Below are 12756 nucleotides of genomic sequence, written 5' to 3'. Positions count from 1 at the left end.
AGAGCAAGACTCCGTCTCAAAAAAAAAAAAAAAAAAAAGTGAATTAAGTTCCCGTCAGCCAGTGTTACTGCCTCCATTTCACAGATGAGGAGCCTGAGGCTTAGAGAGGGAAGTCACTTGCCCAGGGTCACACAGCAAGTGAATGGAGTAACCAGATTCCAAACCCTCGTTTGATTGACTCCCAAACTATTCATTATGTGCACCTGTATAGATGGTTAACCATCTGCAGGGCAGTTGTCCTTACCCAACAAACATTCCTGGAGCCTTGGCTAAATGCAGGCCCAGTGCTGGGCTCTGAGTCTACAAGAACATGTCAAACTGAGCCCTGTTATCAAGGAGCTCACAGTCTGTAGGGACAGCCTCACTGGGGGTGATTCAGTGCAGTACCATTAGTGCTAAAGCCCAGGGGTGCTGCCTGGAGCTGTGGCAAGACTGAGGTCAGGGAAGGCTTCCAGAGAGAGGAGATCTGAGCAGAGGCTGGTGTGTACAGAATTTGTGTCAGACAAAGCAGGCATGAGGGATGGGACACATAAGGGAGCCCAAGTTATTGAACAGAGGAGAAAGGTGAGCTCTGAGGGTGAGATAGCTGAGGAGGTTGAGAGGCACCATATCCATTTGGGTTTGGAGAGCCAGCCTTAGATTTTATTCTGTGGACCATGGGTGCCTGGAAGGATTTATTCATTCAACAAGTAAGGTTCAAGCATCAACTATATGCCAGGCACTGTTAAAGCACCAAGAATACCACAGTGAACAAGACAGAAAAGGACACCTGTCTTCAGAGAGCTTACATTTTAGAGGGTGAAAGAGACAGTAAAGCAAATAGGCGGCAATTGAATTTCAGAGTGCTCTGAAGGAAATAAAACTGGGAATGGAGCGGAGCATGACTAGGGAGGGTTTCTCTGAGGATTGGCGGAGTCTTGAGGGATGAGAGGAAGGGGAGGAGGTGGGGAACAGCGTTCACAGGGGCTGGCAAGGTTGAAGGCCCCATGCTGGGGACAAAATTAGCTTCCTCCAGTGTGTCTGGGGTGTGGTACTGCCGTGGCCAGAGGGGAAGTCCTGTAGGGCCCTGGAGGCCACAGTAAGGGGACTGGGTTTGTCCTGGGGGCAGCATGGCTGGAGGGCTATGGACCAAGGCCATGGGCTCTTGCTTTTCAGCCTTTGGACAGCTCCCTGTGCTGGGGTGACAGCAGCGGCCTCTGAGCCTGCAGAGTTGGTGCTAGGCGAGTGGGAGCTAGAGAACAGAAAGTGTGCACATGGGTTGTGGAAAGCCTGTGGGTCTGGGGGCTCCTGGGCCAAGAGTGGAGCCTCGTTGAGGAAGACCCAGGGCCAGGCGCCTGCTCCCACAGGTCATTCGGAGACCCTGGTGAGCACATGGCAGTGGATGCCAAGGGACCCTGGGGGATCTACAGTCTAAGTGAGACTCGCACAAGCCAGGTTGAGGAGCAGCGAGCTCAACACAGCAGCTGAAGCACAAACTTTGGGGTCAGCAAGCCTCTGGGTTCACCGCAGCCTCATTGTGTGACTGTGGGCCTCAGCTTCTTCATCTTTAAAGTGGGGATGATAATGGTCTCTCCATCATAAGATGACAGTGAGAAGTAAATGGGTTGCTGAGTATACCCAGCCAGGGCATCCTTAGAGTAGGCTGGCCATGCTTTACCTCCCTATTGGCAGTGGCTGGTTGAGCCATCAGTCCATCTCACCTGTTCTTGTTTCTTTCAAGCTATATAGAATGTTAGATCTGGGGCCGAGCACCATGGCTCATGCCTGTAATCCCAGCACTTCGAGAGGCTGAGTTGGGTGGATCACTTGAGGTCAGGAGTTTGAGATCAGCCTGGCCAACATGGTGAAACCCTATCTCTACTAAAAATACAAAAATTAGCTGGACATGGTGGCGCATGGTTGTAGTGCCAGCTGCTTGAAAGGCTGAGGCAAGAGAATCACTTGAACCCAGGAGGTGGAGGTTGCAGTTAGTCAATAAATAAATAAATAAATAAATAAAATGAATAAAAGAATGTTTTAGCTGGAAGCAGTCTTAGAGTGCTTCTCCAGCCCAGCTCAGACATATATCTGGGGAAACTGAAGTCCAGGGAGTTCAGGGGGCTGGCCCTAGGTCACTAGAGGGGGAATTTCAGAACAGAGATTGGTTGGTCTTCTTTTGTTTGTTTGTTTGTTTGTTTTTGAGAGACAGAGTCTTGCTCTGTCGCCCAGGCTGGAGTAGAGTGGCGTGATCTTGGCTCACTGCAACCTCTACCTTCCGGGTTCAAGTGAGTCTCCTGCCTCAGTTTCCCAAGTAGCTGGGACTACAGGGATGCGCCACCATGCCCAGCTAATTTTTGTATTTTTTAGTAGAGATGGGGTTTCACTATATGTTGGCCAGGCTGGTCTTGAGTACCTGACCTCAGATGATCCGCCCTCGTTGACCTCGCAAAGTGCTGGGATTACGGGTGTGAGCCACCACGCCTGGCCAGTTAGTCTTCTTTTATCTTCCTTGAGCCACATCACAGTGCTTCTTTTCTTACATGAGGAGAACTGGGAATTCTGGTGGATGTGGAAAATTGGCTGTGGTGGGGAGATATGATGGGGAATGTTTGTGTCCATGTGAATTTGTTAAGCATCTGCTGGCTTCCTGGTCCACAGACCTTGCTTCTTGGAAGATGCTGCTTCCTGACTTTCCCCCGGGAACTGACCCAAGTGTCGTCCCCATTCTGCTTCCCTTCTCACTGTCTTAAAGTGATGGCCTCGCATCCACCCAGCCACCCCAGCCCAGCACCCACTTCCCATATCCTGTTCCTGTAGACTCCAGCTTGAATGTCATCCTAATCCTCATCCTAATCCTCATGACTCCATTCTCCCCTCCCGCCTTGGACCACTTTCCCAGCCTCCCCACTGGTCATCCTGCTTCCAGATTCCATGCTACCAGCCTGTCCCCACATTTGTCCCCAGTAGAACTTCGTTACACAGAATGCTTCTGCACAGAAGCCTTCCACCTGCAACTTCAAATCCAACCTCAAAGCAATTTGGGAAAGCCAAATTTTGTAGTTTTAGTAGAGATAGGATTTCACCATGTTGACCAGGCTGATCTCAAACTCCTGACCTCAAGTGATCCACCCACCTCAGCCTCCCAAAGTGCTGGGATTAAAGGCATGAGCCACCGTGCCCAGCCCCAGCTCTAACTTTCTATAGCTTGAAAGAAACAAGAATAGGTGAGATGGACTGATGGCTCAACTGGCCACTGACAAAGTTTGTCCCCACCTTGGGGTATTCAACCTTGGCAACCCCCTTGAATGCTGCTTCCCACCTCCTGCCCTTCCTTTCATCCTTCAGGACCTCAGGTCCTACCCTGATCTTTCTTACCTGAGCTTAAGCTCTTCCACTTGCCCCAATCTTCTGTGGCTGGAAAGATACTTTAACGTACCTGGACCTCATTCTTGACTTCTCTGTGACTCCCATGCCCCACATTCAGCCAATCACCAATTCTTGCTTCTTGTCACCATCACCGAATGGTGATGTGGAACTCATCAGCTTCCTCACACTGACCCCCACACCCCATCCTCTGGTTCTTCACTGCGGCCTCCAAAGCAGCCAGGATTGTCACAAAAGTGTTCACAGAACCACGCCACTCCCCTGCTTGAAACCTTCTCAGGTGTCCCACTGTTCTTGAAGTCGCAAATTCTTACCTGCGTGGTCTGGCCCTGGCCACCTCACCACCTCACACCTCATCTCCTATCTTCTCTTCTTTGTTCACTCTGCTCCAGCTCTATAGGCCTCCTTTCTGGTCTTGGAATTGCCACCCTGTTTACTGCCATGGGGCTGTCGCCTCCTCTGTTCCCATTGCCTGGAGTGTCTTCCTTCACATTCTTTGCCTCAAGAATGCTGTGTCCAATTGCTATGTAAATGTCACTTCCTTGGGACAGTTTTCTGCAACATGCCACCCTTTGTTTACATCAGGTATCCTCCTTCTACTTTTTTTTTAAGAGTCAGGGTCTCTCTCTGTCACCCAGGCTGGAGTGCAGTGGCATGATCGTAGCTCACTGCAGCCTTGACCTCAAACAATCTTCCCACCTCAGCCTCTCGAGTAGCTGGGACTATAGATGCACACCACCACACCCAGCTAAGTTAAAACAATTTTTTTTTTGTAGAGATGGGGTCTCGATATGTTGTCCAGACTGGTCTGAAACCCTTGGTGTCAAGCAACTCTTCCACCTCAGCCTCTCAAAGCGCCAGGATTACAGGTGTGAGCCACCATGCCCAGGCCCTTCTCTACCTATTCTTGAAATCACTTTTCCTAACTTAGAATTACATATTTATTTGATGGCTTTTTATTTTTTTATTTGATTTGTTTATTTATTTATTTTAGAGATTGGGTCTTGCTCTGTCACCCAGGGTGGAGTGCAGTGGCGCCGTCATAGCTCATTGCAGCCTTGAACTCCTGGGCTCAAGTGATCCTCTTGCTTTACCCTCCACAGGAGCTGGGACTACAGGGATATGCCACCACGCCGGGCTAGTTGATAACTTTTAAAAATTGTTTATCCCCCAAAGTCTATAAGCTCTATGGGGTGCTTTTAACCACTGTATTCTCTGAGCTTAGCAATGGCTTAGCACATAATAGCATTTATTGGATACTTATTGAGTGATAAATTACCAAGGTATTTTTATCCACTCCAGTCTTCCTCTCAGACTGTTAGCTCCTTGAGGTCAGATTTTAGGTCTAGCTCACCTCTGGGTCCTCAGCTCCTGGCACGGGGCTTGGCACTGAGGGATATGAGGAAATGTTTGAACTGAAGGAAATGGGGAAGGGTTGGCCCACCTTCAGCCAGGAGCTGATGGGATCAGGATTACCGAATATCAAGAAACTGACTTGAAGGCTGTGGGCATTGGGCTGTGAGCTGCAGAGGTATTCCAGCATTGCTGACTGGACAAGGAGTGGCTGACTGTTACGGTTGTCTCCTGAAGGATGGGGAGCATTTCACGCCTCCAAGAAGGAGCTCCATGGCTCAATACAAAGTGATCAAGCTGTTAGGGAAACAGACCTGGGCTTAAATCCTGACTCCACCACTCACGCTGTGTGATTTGGGGCAGGAGACTTCACCTTTCTGAGGCTCAATTTGTTAGTAAAATGAGGATGATAGCAGACCTTACCTCCTCAGACTGTCATAAAGACTTAGAAGTAGGGCCGGGCGCAGTGGCTCAAGCCTGTAATCCCAGCACTTTGGGAGGCCGAGACGGGCGGATCGCGAGGTCAGGAGATCGAGACCATCCTGGCTAACACGGTGAAACCCCGTCTCTACTGAAAAATACGAAAAACTAGCCGGGCGAGGTGGCGGGCGCCTGTAGTCCCAGCTACTCGGGAGGCTGAGGCAGGAGAATGGCGTGAACCCGGGAGGCGGAGCTTGCAGTGAGCTGAGATCCAGTCACTGCACTCCAGCCTGGGCGGCAGAGCGAGACTCCGTCTCAAAAAAAAAAAAAAAAAAAAAAAAAAAAAAAAAAAAAAAAAAAAGACTTAGAAGTAATGTATTGGTTCAAATAGCACAGAGTAGGCCGGATGCAGTGGCTCACGACTATAATCTTAGCACTTTGGGAGGCTGAGGCGGGTGGATGGCTTTGAGCCCAGGAGTTCCGAGACCAGCCTGGGCAACATGGCAAAACCATGTCTCTACTAAAAGTATAAAACTAGCTGGCTGTGGTGGTGCACGCCTGTGGTCCCAGCTATCTGGGAGGCTGAGGTGGGAGGATGGCATGAGCCTGGGAGGCAGAGGTTGCAGTGAGCCGAGATTGTGCCACTGCACTCCAGCCCCAGCCTGGGTGACAGAGCCAGACAGTCTAAAAAAAAAAAAAAAAAAAAAAGGAAAGGATAGACAGCAATGCTGTGGTGGCTGCTGCTCCTAATGAAGACAAAGAGGAAGATACATTTTAAGTCTCGGAATGCTGGATATTCCTAAACAGAACTTGACTTTGACTTAGGGCTGCCGGGGAAGCAAAGGGGCTCTTCGGGTCTAGAGGGCAAAGCAGGTGTGTAAACAGAAAATAGGCTTGAGGCTGGGCGTGGTGGCTCATGTCTGTAATCCCACCACTTTGGGAGGCCGAGGTGGGTGGATCACATGATCTCAGGAGTTTGAGACCAGTTTGGCCAATGTGGTAAAACCCCATCTCTCCTAAAAATACAAAAATTAGCTTGGCCTAGTGGCGCGCACATGTAATCCCGGCTACTCGGGAGGCTGAGGAGGCATGAGACTTGCTTAAACCCAGGAGGTGGAGGTTGCAGTGATCTGGGATCGTGCCATTGCACTCTAGCCTGGGCAACAGAGTGAGACTCTGTCTCAAAAAAAAAAAAAAAAAAAAAAGCTGGGCGCGGTGGCTCAAGCCTGTAATCCCAGCACTTTGGGAGGCCGAGACGGGCGGATCACGACGTCAGGAGATCGAGACCATCCTGGCTAACACGGTGAAACCCCGCCTCTACTAAAAAATACAAAAAACTAGCCGGGCAAGGTGGCGGGCGCCTGTAGTCCCAGCTACTCGGGAGGCTGAGAAAGGAGAATGGTGTAAACTCGGGAGGCGGAGCTTGCAGTGAGCTGAGATCCGGCCACTGCACTCCAGCCTGGGCGACAGAGCGAGACTCCGTCTCAAAAAAAAAAAAAAAAAGAAAAGAAAAGAAAAAAAAGAGCCTGGACTTTAAAAATAAAGCTAAAGCTTAATTTAATTTTTTTAAGAAAGGGAAATAGACTTGAGTCCAGAAGCCAGGAAAGTGGGCAAGAGTGGCAAGCAGTGTCTAGGGTGGGCCAGAGCTGAAGCTGGGCATGGTTTGAGGGTATCTGAGGCCCACTGGGGGACCACATGGCCCTGCAGCAGGAGGAGACACACATCTCTTTGTGTATGTGTTTGTCTGCCACCCCTGTCATCCTGTTTTCCTGCTTGTTTGGGTCTCTAAGTTAGCTTTCCCTAACCCCCAGAGGTTGCCCCTGGCCTGGGTGCTGCTGAAGCCCTGTGTGCTTAGATGCAGCAAGGAGACTGGGCAGAGGGAGGTGGGTGTCATTGAGTCTTGGGCCCAAGTTCATCTCTTGGCCCAGCCATGGACTCGGAGTGTGGCCTGAGGCTTGGTCTCTCTGTCTCCTGACAAGCTAGGGGTCTGAGGGGCCTCTCTGAGCTCCCACATGCTATAGCCTTACAGATGAGGGCAGTGCCTATGGGAAAAGAACCCTTGGGTCCCTTCACAGAACAAGGATGATGCTGGGGGCTGAGTAGAGAGATCGCCAAAGCAGCAGGCATTTAGAGAGAGGCTGGGGAACTGAGCCACAGAGAGGATCCCCAGGGGTGGCCAAGAGGAAGAGGCCATGGCTGGGGGGCCCTGAGGGGTGAAGAATCTCACTCTGCTGTCCCCGGTGGGCTGGCTGCTCCCCCCCACCACTCCCCGCCGGGCCCCCGGGGGACCTCGCTCTAATAATGTATTTGATCGACTCGCCGGCCGCGTACAAGCGATTATTGTCTTGTCGGGAGTCAAACGTATCGATCCAGCGAGAAATATGAGCGGAGCAATGGGGCCCGCGTGTCAGTTACCAGCCCCGCTGGCCCTGGGGAGCCCCCTACGTCTCCTTTAATTACCGCTCAGCCCTGAGCCCAGCCTGGCCTCCCCTGTGCTGTCTCCCTCCTAGCTCCCTGCACCTCAAGTGGCCCCCACTGCTTCCCAGCTCCCATGCCCTACCTGCCTCGCTCAGCATGGCTTGAGGACTCTTCTGTGGCAACGAGGCCACCATCTCCCCCTGCCTGAGTCTCCCTGTTCCAGCTGCCAGGTTATACCCACCCAGTGTGTTCCAAACTCCGTCCCTCTATCCTCTCTCAGGCAGGCCCATCCTCCTTCAGGATGCCCTCACCAGGCCTAGCTCTGGTCTGAGGCACTGAGAATGGAGCCAGCATAGGAGGCGAGAGGTATGGGGTTGTTTCATCTTTCAGGGAGCGTATACAGCCTTCCCCGGCTCCAGGACTGAACTGCAGACCTGGCCATACTGGAAGTGGGTGGTCCTTCTCTGCCGGCTCTAGGGGGCTGGAATGGGGTCACATCCAAAACCGTGCTCCTGACATGGATGATGTTGAATCTGTCCAGGGTGGAGCTGGTGAGGTTTTGCCTGCCCCCCCCCCACAATGTCCTATAGCCCCATTTCTAAGCCCCCCAAAACAAATCCTAACTGAAAACAAAGCTTACTGCGTAAATGTCGCTTTGAGACAAGGCTCCAGTACCCACCGCCATTAGGCTGCTGTCGGGAAGACCCTCATGTATAGAAATCCTGTGGCCAGTTTCTGTGTGGTCTGTGGATCTCCTCTGTGAAATGGCCTTTACAATACGGGATGTTGTGGATTGTAGATGCCTGGAAACAGTCCCCTCTCGTGTGCATATATGAGAACTGCCAGTCCTTCCTGTTGTGCCCACCTGCCTGCCTGGGCGTGTCTGGGTGCATGGGGCACGTGTGCAGTCAGGGGAGGGCACTCCTGTAGTTCTGCCTGTAGTATGCCCTTTCCGAGTGTGCCTGTGTGTGAGTGGGTGCGAGTGGCCAGGATGCATGCCTGGGCATATATGTGTAGAAGTGCCCTTGTGCCCATGGGTCCATGTGAGGGAGTAGAGCGGGTATCAGTATATGGGAGTGACCATCGTCAGCAGGGAGGGCTGGTGTTAGGGCCTGTGCACATAGATGTGTTCATGCACGTCTGTGTGTGTACGTGTGTGTGTGTGAAGTGCTGTGCTCCATCTGTAGAAATATTTGTGTGTGGGTGGGTGAGTCTAGGCGTCTGTGCATGCACCTGTGGTTTAGGGGCTCCCCCAGCCACGGCGCGCAGCATGTCTTGCGGAGCCCAGGCGGGCAGGTGGGGTGTCTGGAGACGCCAGGCAGCCCCACAGCCTCAGACCTCAGGACCAAGAGGAGGATGAGGGCAGCGGACTCGGGCGCGCCTTTGTCTGAGCTGCGGTGCGCTGGGAGTCCTGCGCCTTTGTGTGACCCTCGCAGGTGTGCGCGCGGGGGTGTTGGGGGGGTGTTGGGGAGGGGAGTGGAGGGAGGGGTTCCCTCCTCCGCAGCCGGCCCCGCCCTCCGGGCCATTGGCTGGGCGCTGCCGCCCTCTGGCGGGCTCGGAGGGAAGCGCTGACCTGGGAGCATCGCAGCGCGAAGAGCCAGCTGGCAGCCCGGGGACCTGGTGCTCCCCTCCACCGGAGCCGCCTCGGGCGCCCGCATTTGGCCGGCGATTTATTGTAGCTCCAGGCCAAGTCCCCTATCCACCATTCCCACTACCACTGCCCACGGGCACCACTTCCTCCCAATGGTGACACCCAACAGCTCACCTGCAGATAGGCGCAGGGCTTGCTTGATCTTCCCTGCCGTGGCGTGCTTTTAAGCTTCAACGCTTCTTGGCTCTGGGCCCTTGGGAAAGCTGCTGCTCACCTCTCTGATCCTCAGTCTTTTCATCTGTAAAATGGAGCAAATAACAGTGACCACCTCATTGGAGATAGCACCTGTCAAAAGTGAGGCACAGGGTCAGGCATCGGCAAAGCCCTGTCTCCAGTGAGCTGCTGGCTAGTGTTCTAATGTTGTTACTATTGTGGACCCACCTTCTCTCTCAGACCCATTCCCTGTCCCAGATTTGTTTGCCTCCATGGGGGCGATAGAAGCCGGGGGCAACAGTTTCAGGCACCTCCCGGATCGCAGCTGTAGGAGTCGGCTCTTCTAGCCTGCTTATCCTCTGCCCCACTAGCCCCCACCCCCCAACACACACACATGATTTGGGGTGGGCCAGGCTGCCGGGGCGGGTCTGTGGGCCAGGGTATTTTCCCTTCCGAAGGGGGCGGACCGGCCCTGTGGTTTCCTCCCTGAGTGACTTCCGGCAGGGAGGGCTCGGCCCCCAGAGAGGGTGGGGAGATGACACAGTTGTTCCCCCAGCCCTGGCGGGGCGGGCAGCATGGTTCACTCCAGCATGGGGGCTCCAGGTAAGGGGGCTGGTGCCTGCGCCACTGCTCAGAGGACAGGCAGCACATTTAGGTTTGCTCTGCGGGCCCTCCCTGCCCCTCCTCCTCAGCTGTCTCCATTGTCCTTCTCTGTACTCTAGCAACTCCCTCTCTCCCATGCCTGGTCTCCTCCAACCCCCACAGCTCCTCTTTGCCCTCCCGTTCCACATCAGGCACTGGAACTTCCAACCTCTTCTCTTCTCTGTTGCCCTGTTCGGAAGGGTCTGGGGACAGGAGGGAGGGAGCTGGGTGTTGGTAGCGGGCCCTCATGTGGAGAACCAGTGGGGTGGGTGACATGGGCGATCCGTGGATAAGGGCTGCAAAGGGATTGGAATGCCAAGTTGCTGGACTTGGGGGATGTCATTCCCTTTTGAGTGTGTGTGTGCACATCTGGTATGGGTGTGTGTGTGCATGTGTGTGTGCAGTAGTTCTGAGTGCTCTGAGTGGGACTGCTCTGTGCTTGTGAGTGTGGGGGGCTGTTGTGTGTGGCATTGTGGGGTGATGATCGCCTGGCTCACTTCTTCACCTCATTCACCTCAGACGTCACCTCCTCAGGGCAGCCTTCCCTGACCTCCCCATCTAAATTGGCACTGATCCTGTCACTCTCAGTTCCCTCACCCTGCTTTATCTTTTCTTCACGGCACTTATCACTGTTGGGAATTTCATTATGTGTTTGTTTGTGTGCTTATTAAATGCCTTCTCCACCAAATGTCAGTTGACTGAGTGAATATTGCGCGCCAGGCACGGTACAAGGTGGTGATGGCTGTTACTCAGCAGTGTTGATGGGAGTCTTAAATGAGATAATACATGTAGCATGCTTAGCACAGTGCCTGGAACATGGCAAGCACTCAGCCCTACATGCCTGTTTCATTTGTGGCTGTGTAGGCATGACCATGGGCATGAGTCTTGGTTTGGTGGTATGTGCTGTCCTATATGTGCCATTGTGTGCGGGTATCCCCGTGTCCTCCACCAACATGTATCTATTGAGCAGTTCTGTCTTGGGTGTTGGAAATACAGTGGAAAGGGTAGCTCAGGTCTGTTCGCCTGGAGCTCCCAGTTTATTGGAGAAGACAGACCTGTCACCAGTGACAACACAGACAGGTCAGGGCTGGGATGGGGGAGGTCCAGACAGAGGGGTCAGGGCTGGGGTGGGGGAGGCTCAGGCAGAAGGGTCAGGGTTGGGGTGGGGGGCAGAGGCAGAGGGGTCAGGGATGGGATGGGGGGACAAAGAGGGGTTGCGGCTGGGTTGAGGGAGGCCCAGACAGAGGGGTCGGTGCTGGGGTGGGGGAGGCCCAGGTAGAGGGGTCAGGACTGGGGTGGGGGAAGCTCAGGCAGAGGGATCAAGGCTGGGATGGGGGGATGTCAGTAGAGGGGTTGGGGCTGGTATGGGGGAGGCCCACACAGAGGGGTCAGGGCCAGGATAGGGGAACATAGGTAGAGGGATTGGGCCAGGACAGGGAGGTATTAGGGGATTGTAGGAGCCCTGAAAACATGTGATTTAGTTGGTGGAATATCAAGGAGAGCTTCCTGGAGGAAGAGGGTGTCTGAGCAGGGATATGAAGGATGAGTGGGTATGAGCAAGCAAAGGTGGTGAGGAGGGGGGTGGGATGAAAAGAAGACTATTTGCAGGGTGACATGTGTTTATTTGTTGAGGTGACTGTGTATGCAACTGTGTGTATGTATGTGTGTCCATACCGTGTAGACACAGAGATCCTGGGTATCTGCTCCCACTGACTCATTCCTCTCTGGGGTTAAATGGGGACCTCAGAGGTGCTGAGCAGTAGGCTAAACTCTTTACTTGGGATTTCTCACAGAACAGCCCTGCCTGGGAAGACTGGGGTGGATTTTCCCTGCCTGGACATGAATTAATACACTGTGTGACTGTGGGCAGATCATTCACCCTGCCTGTTCTCAGACTCCACACCTGTGAACTGGGTTCAGAGGTCAGCCCTGGCCATCTTCCAGGATGAGGTGACTCTGGGTGTATGTGTGTGCACTTGTGTGTGTGCGTGTGTGTGACTCTGTGTGAACATGTGCATGTCTGGGTGTGTACCTCTGGCTGGACTGGTGTGACTTGGTGTGAGAACGTGTGTAAGTACATGTGTGTAAGTACATGTGTGCGTACACATGTCTGAGTCTATGAGTGACTGGGTATAGTATATAAGGGGGGTGTCTGTGTGTCTATCTGTATTCGACTCTGGGTGTGTGAGTTTTGTGTACTTCTTGTGTGTGTCTGGCTGGCTGTGTGTCACTCAGTGTGACAGTGTGTGTAAGTGCATGTGTGTACACACATCTGGGTGTGTGTTTTGCATATATTCCCGTGGCATCATGTATGGGCATGTGTCGTATCTGCAAACCTGTTCACATTCCTGTCTGGAATCTGTGCACATCAGTTTCTTGTAGTGTGTTGGCCAGGGCCTTGCCTGGCTGTGGCCATGGGGTGTGTACTGTTGGCAGCTCTTGCCTGCTGTCAGCGCAGCTGTGGGGCCACCTCTCTTGTTGTGTCTGCTGCCCGTATCTCCATCCCTCCCTTCTGACAGCTCAGAAATGTTCACTCCCTTGAGGCCACCCAGGGACAGCTGTGGGGTGGGGAGGGGTGAGGTGCTGCTTCTGGGGAGGACGGGGACTCGGCCAGCTGGGCCCACAGAGGTTCCCGGCAGCACCAGCCTGCCCACAGGGGCTCCCAGGCCGTACCCTTAATTGAAGCGGGCTGCGGAGGCAGGGGACCCAGGGGACAGGACAAGTGGGGCCAGGAGGGGTGAGGGGCAGTCCTTGGG

At 53.5% G+C, this 12756-nt stretch overlaps 2 protein-coding genes and 1 long non-coding RNA gene across 20 annotated transcripts in view; 2 read left to right on the top strand and 1 right to left on the bottom strand.

Annotated features, from left to right (window-relative positions):
• Positions 1-12756, top strand: part of ATP1A3 (ATPase Na+/K+ transporting subunit alpha 3) — a 193556-nt gene that overhangs the window by 8122 nt on the left and 172678 nt on the right. The gene's annotated exons all lie outside the window — the stretch shown is intronic.
• The window catches only part of POU2F2 (POU class 2 homeobox 2), a 75822-nt gene that overhangs the window by 19616 nt on the left and 43450 nt on the right, over positions 1-12756 (top strand). For 16 of the 18 annotated variants that reach the window (XM_050768449.1, XM_050768442.1, XM_050768447.1 and 13 more), the window contains exon 1: positions 9878-9961. The exons of 1 other annotated variant lie outside the window; for it this stretch is intronic. In XM_050768449.1, coding sequence (XP_050624406.1) covers positions 9934-9961 — 28 coding nt within the window. In that variant the 5' untranslated portion in view covers positions 9878-9933. Of the gene's footprint in view, positions 1-9866; positions 9962-12756 lie in introns of those variants that run through there. One more of the 18 variants, XM_050768438.1, reaches the window with a different exon arrangement.
• LOC126941818 (uncharacterized) lies at positions 7492-9790 on the bottom strand. Its single transcript, XR_007721441.1, has 3 exons — positions 9587-9790; positions 9320-9443; positions 7492-8087 (listed from the first exon to the last, which is right to left on the bottom strand). It is a non-coding gene; the product is annotated as an uncharacterized LOC126941818 (long non-coding RNA).

This window comes from Macaca thibetana, chromosome 19 (genome assembly GCF_024542745.1).
Source record: "Macaca thibetana thibetana isolate TM-01 chromosome 19, ASM2454274v1, whole genome shotgun sequence".
Lineage (NCBI taxonomy): Eukaryota > Metazoa > Chordata > Mammalia > Primates > Cercopithecidae > Macaca > Macaca thibetana.
The sequence above is the reverse complement of the archived record's forward strand: the minus strand, read 5'-3'. Positions and strand labels throughout refer to the sequence as shown.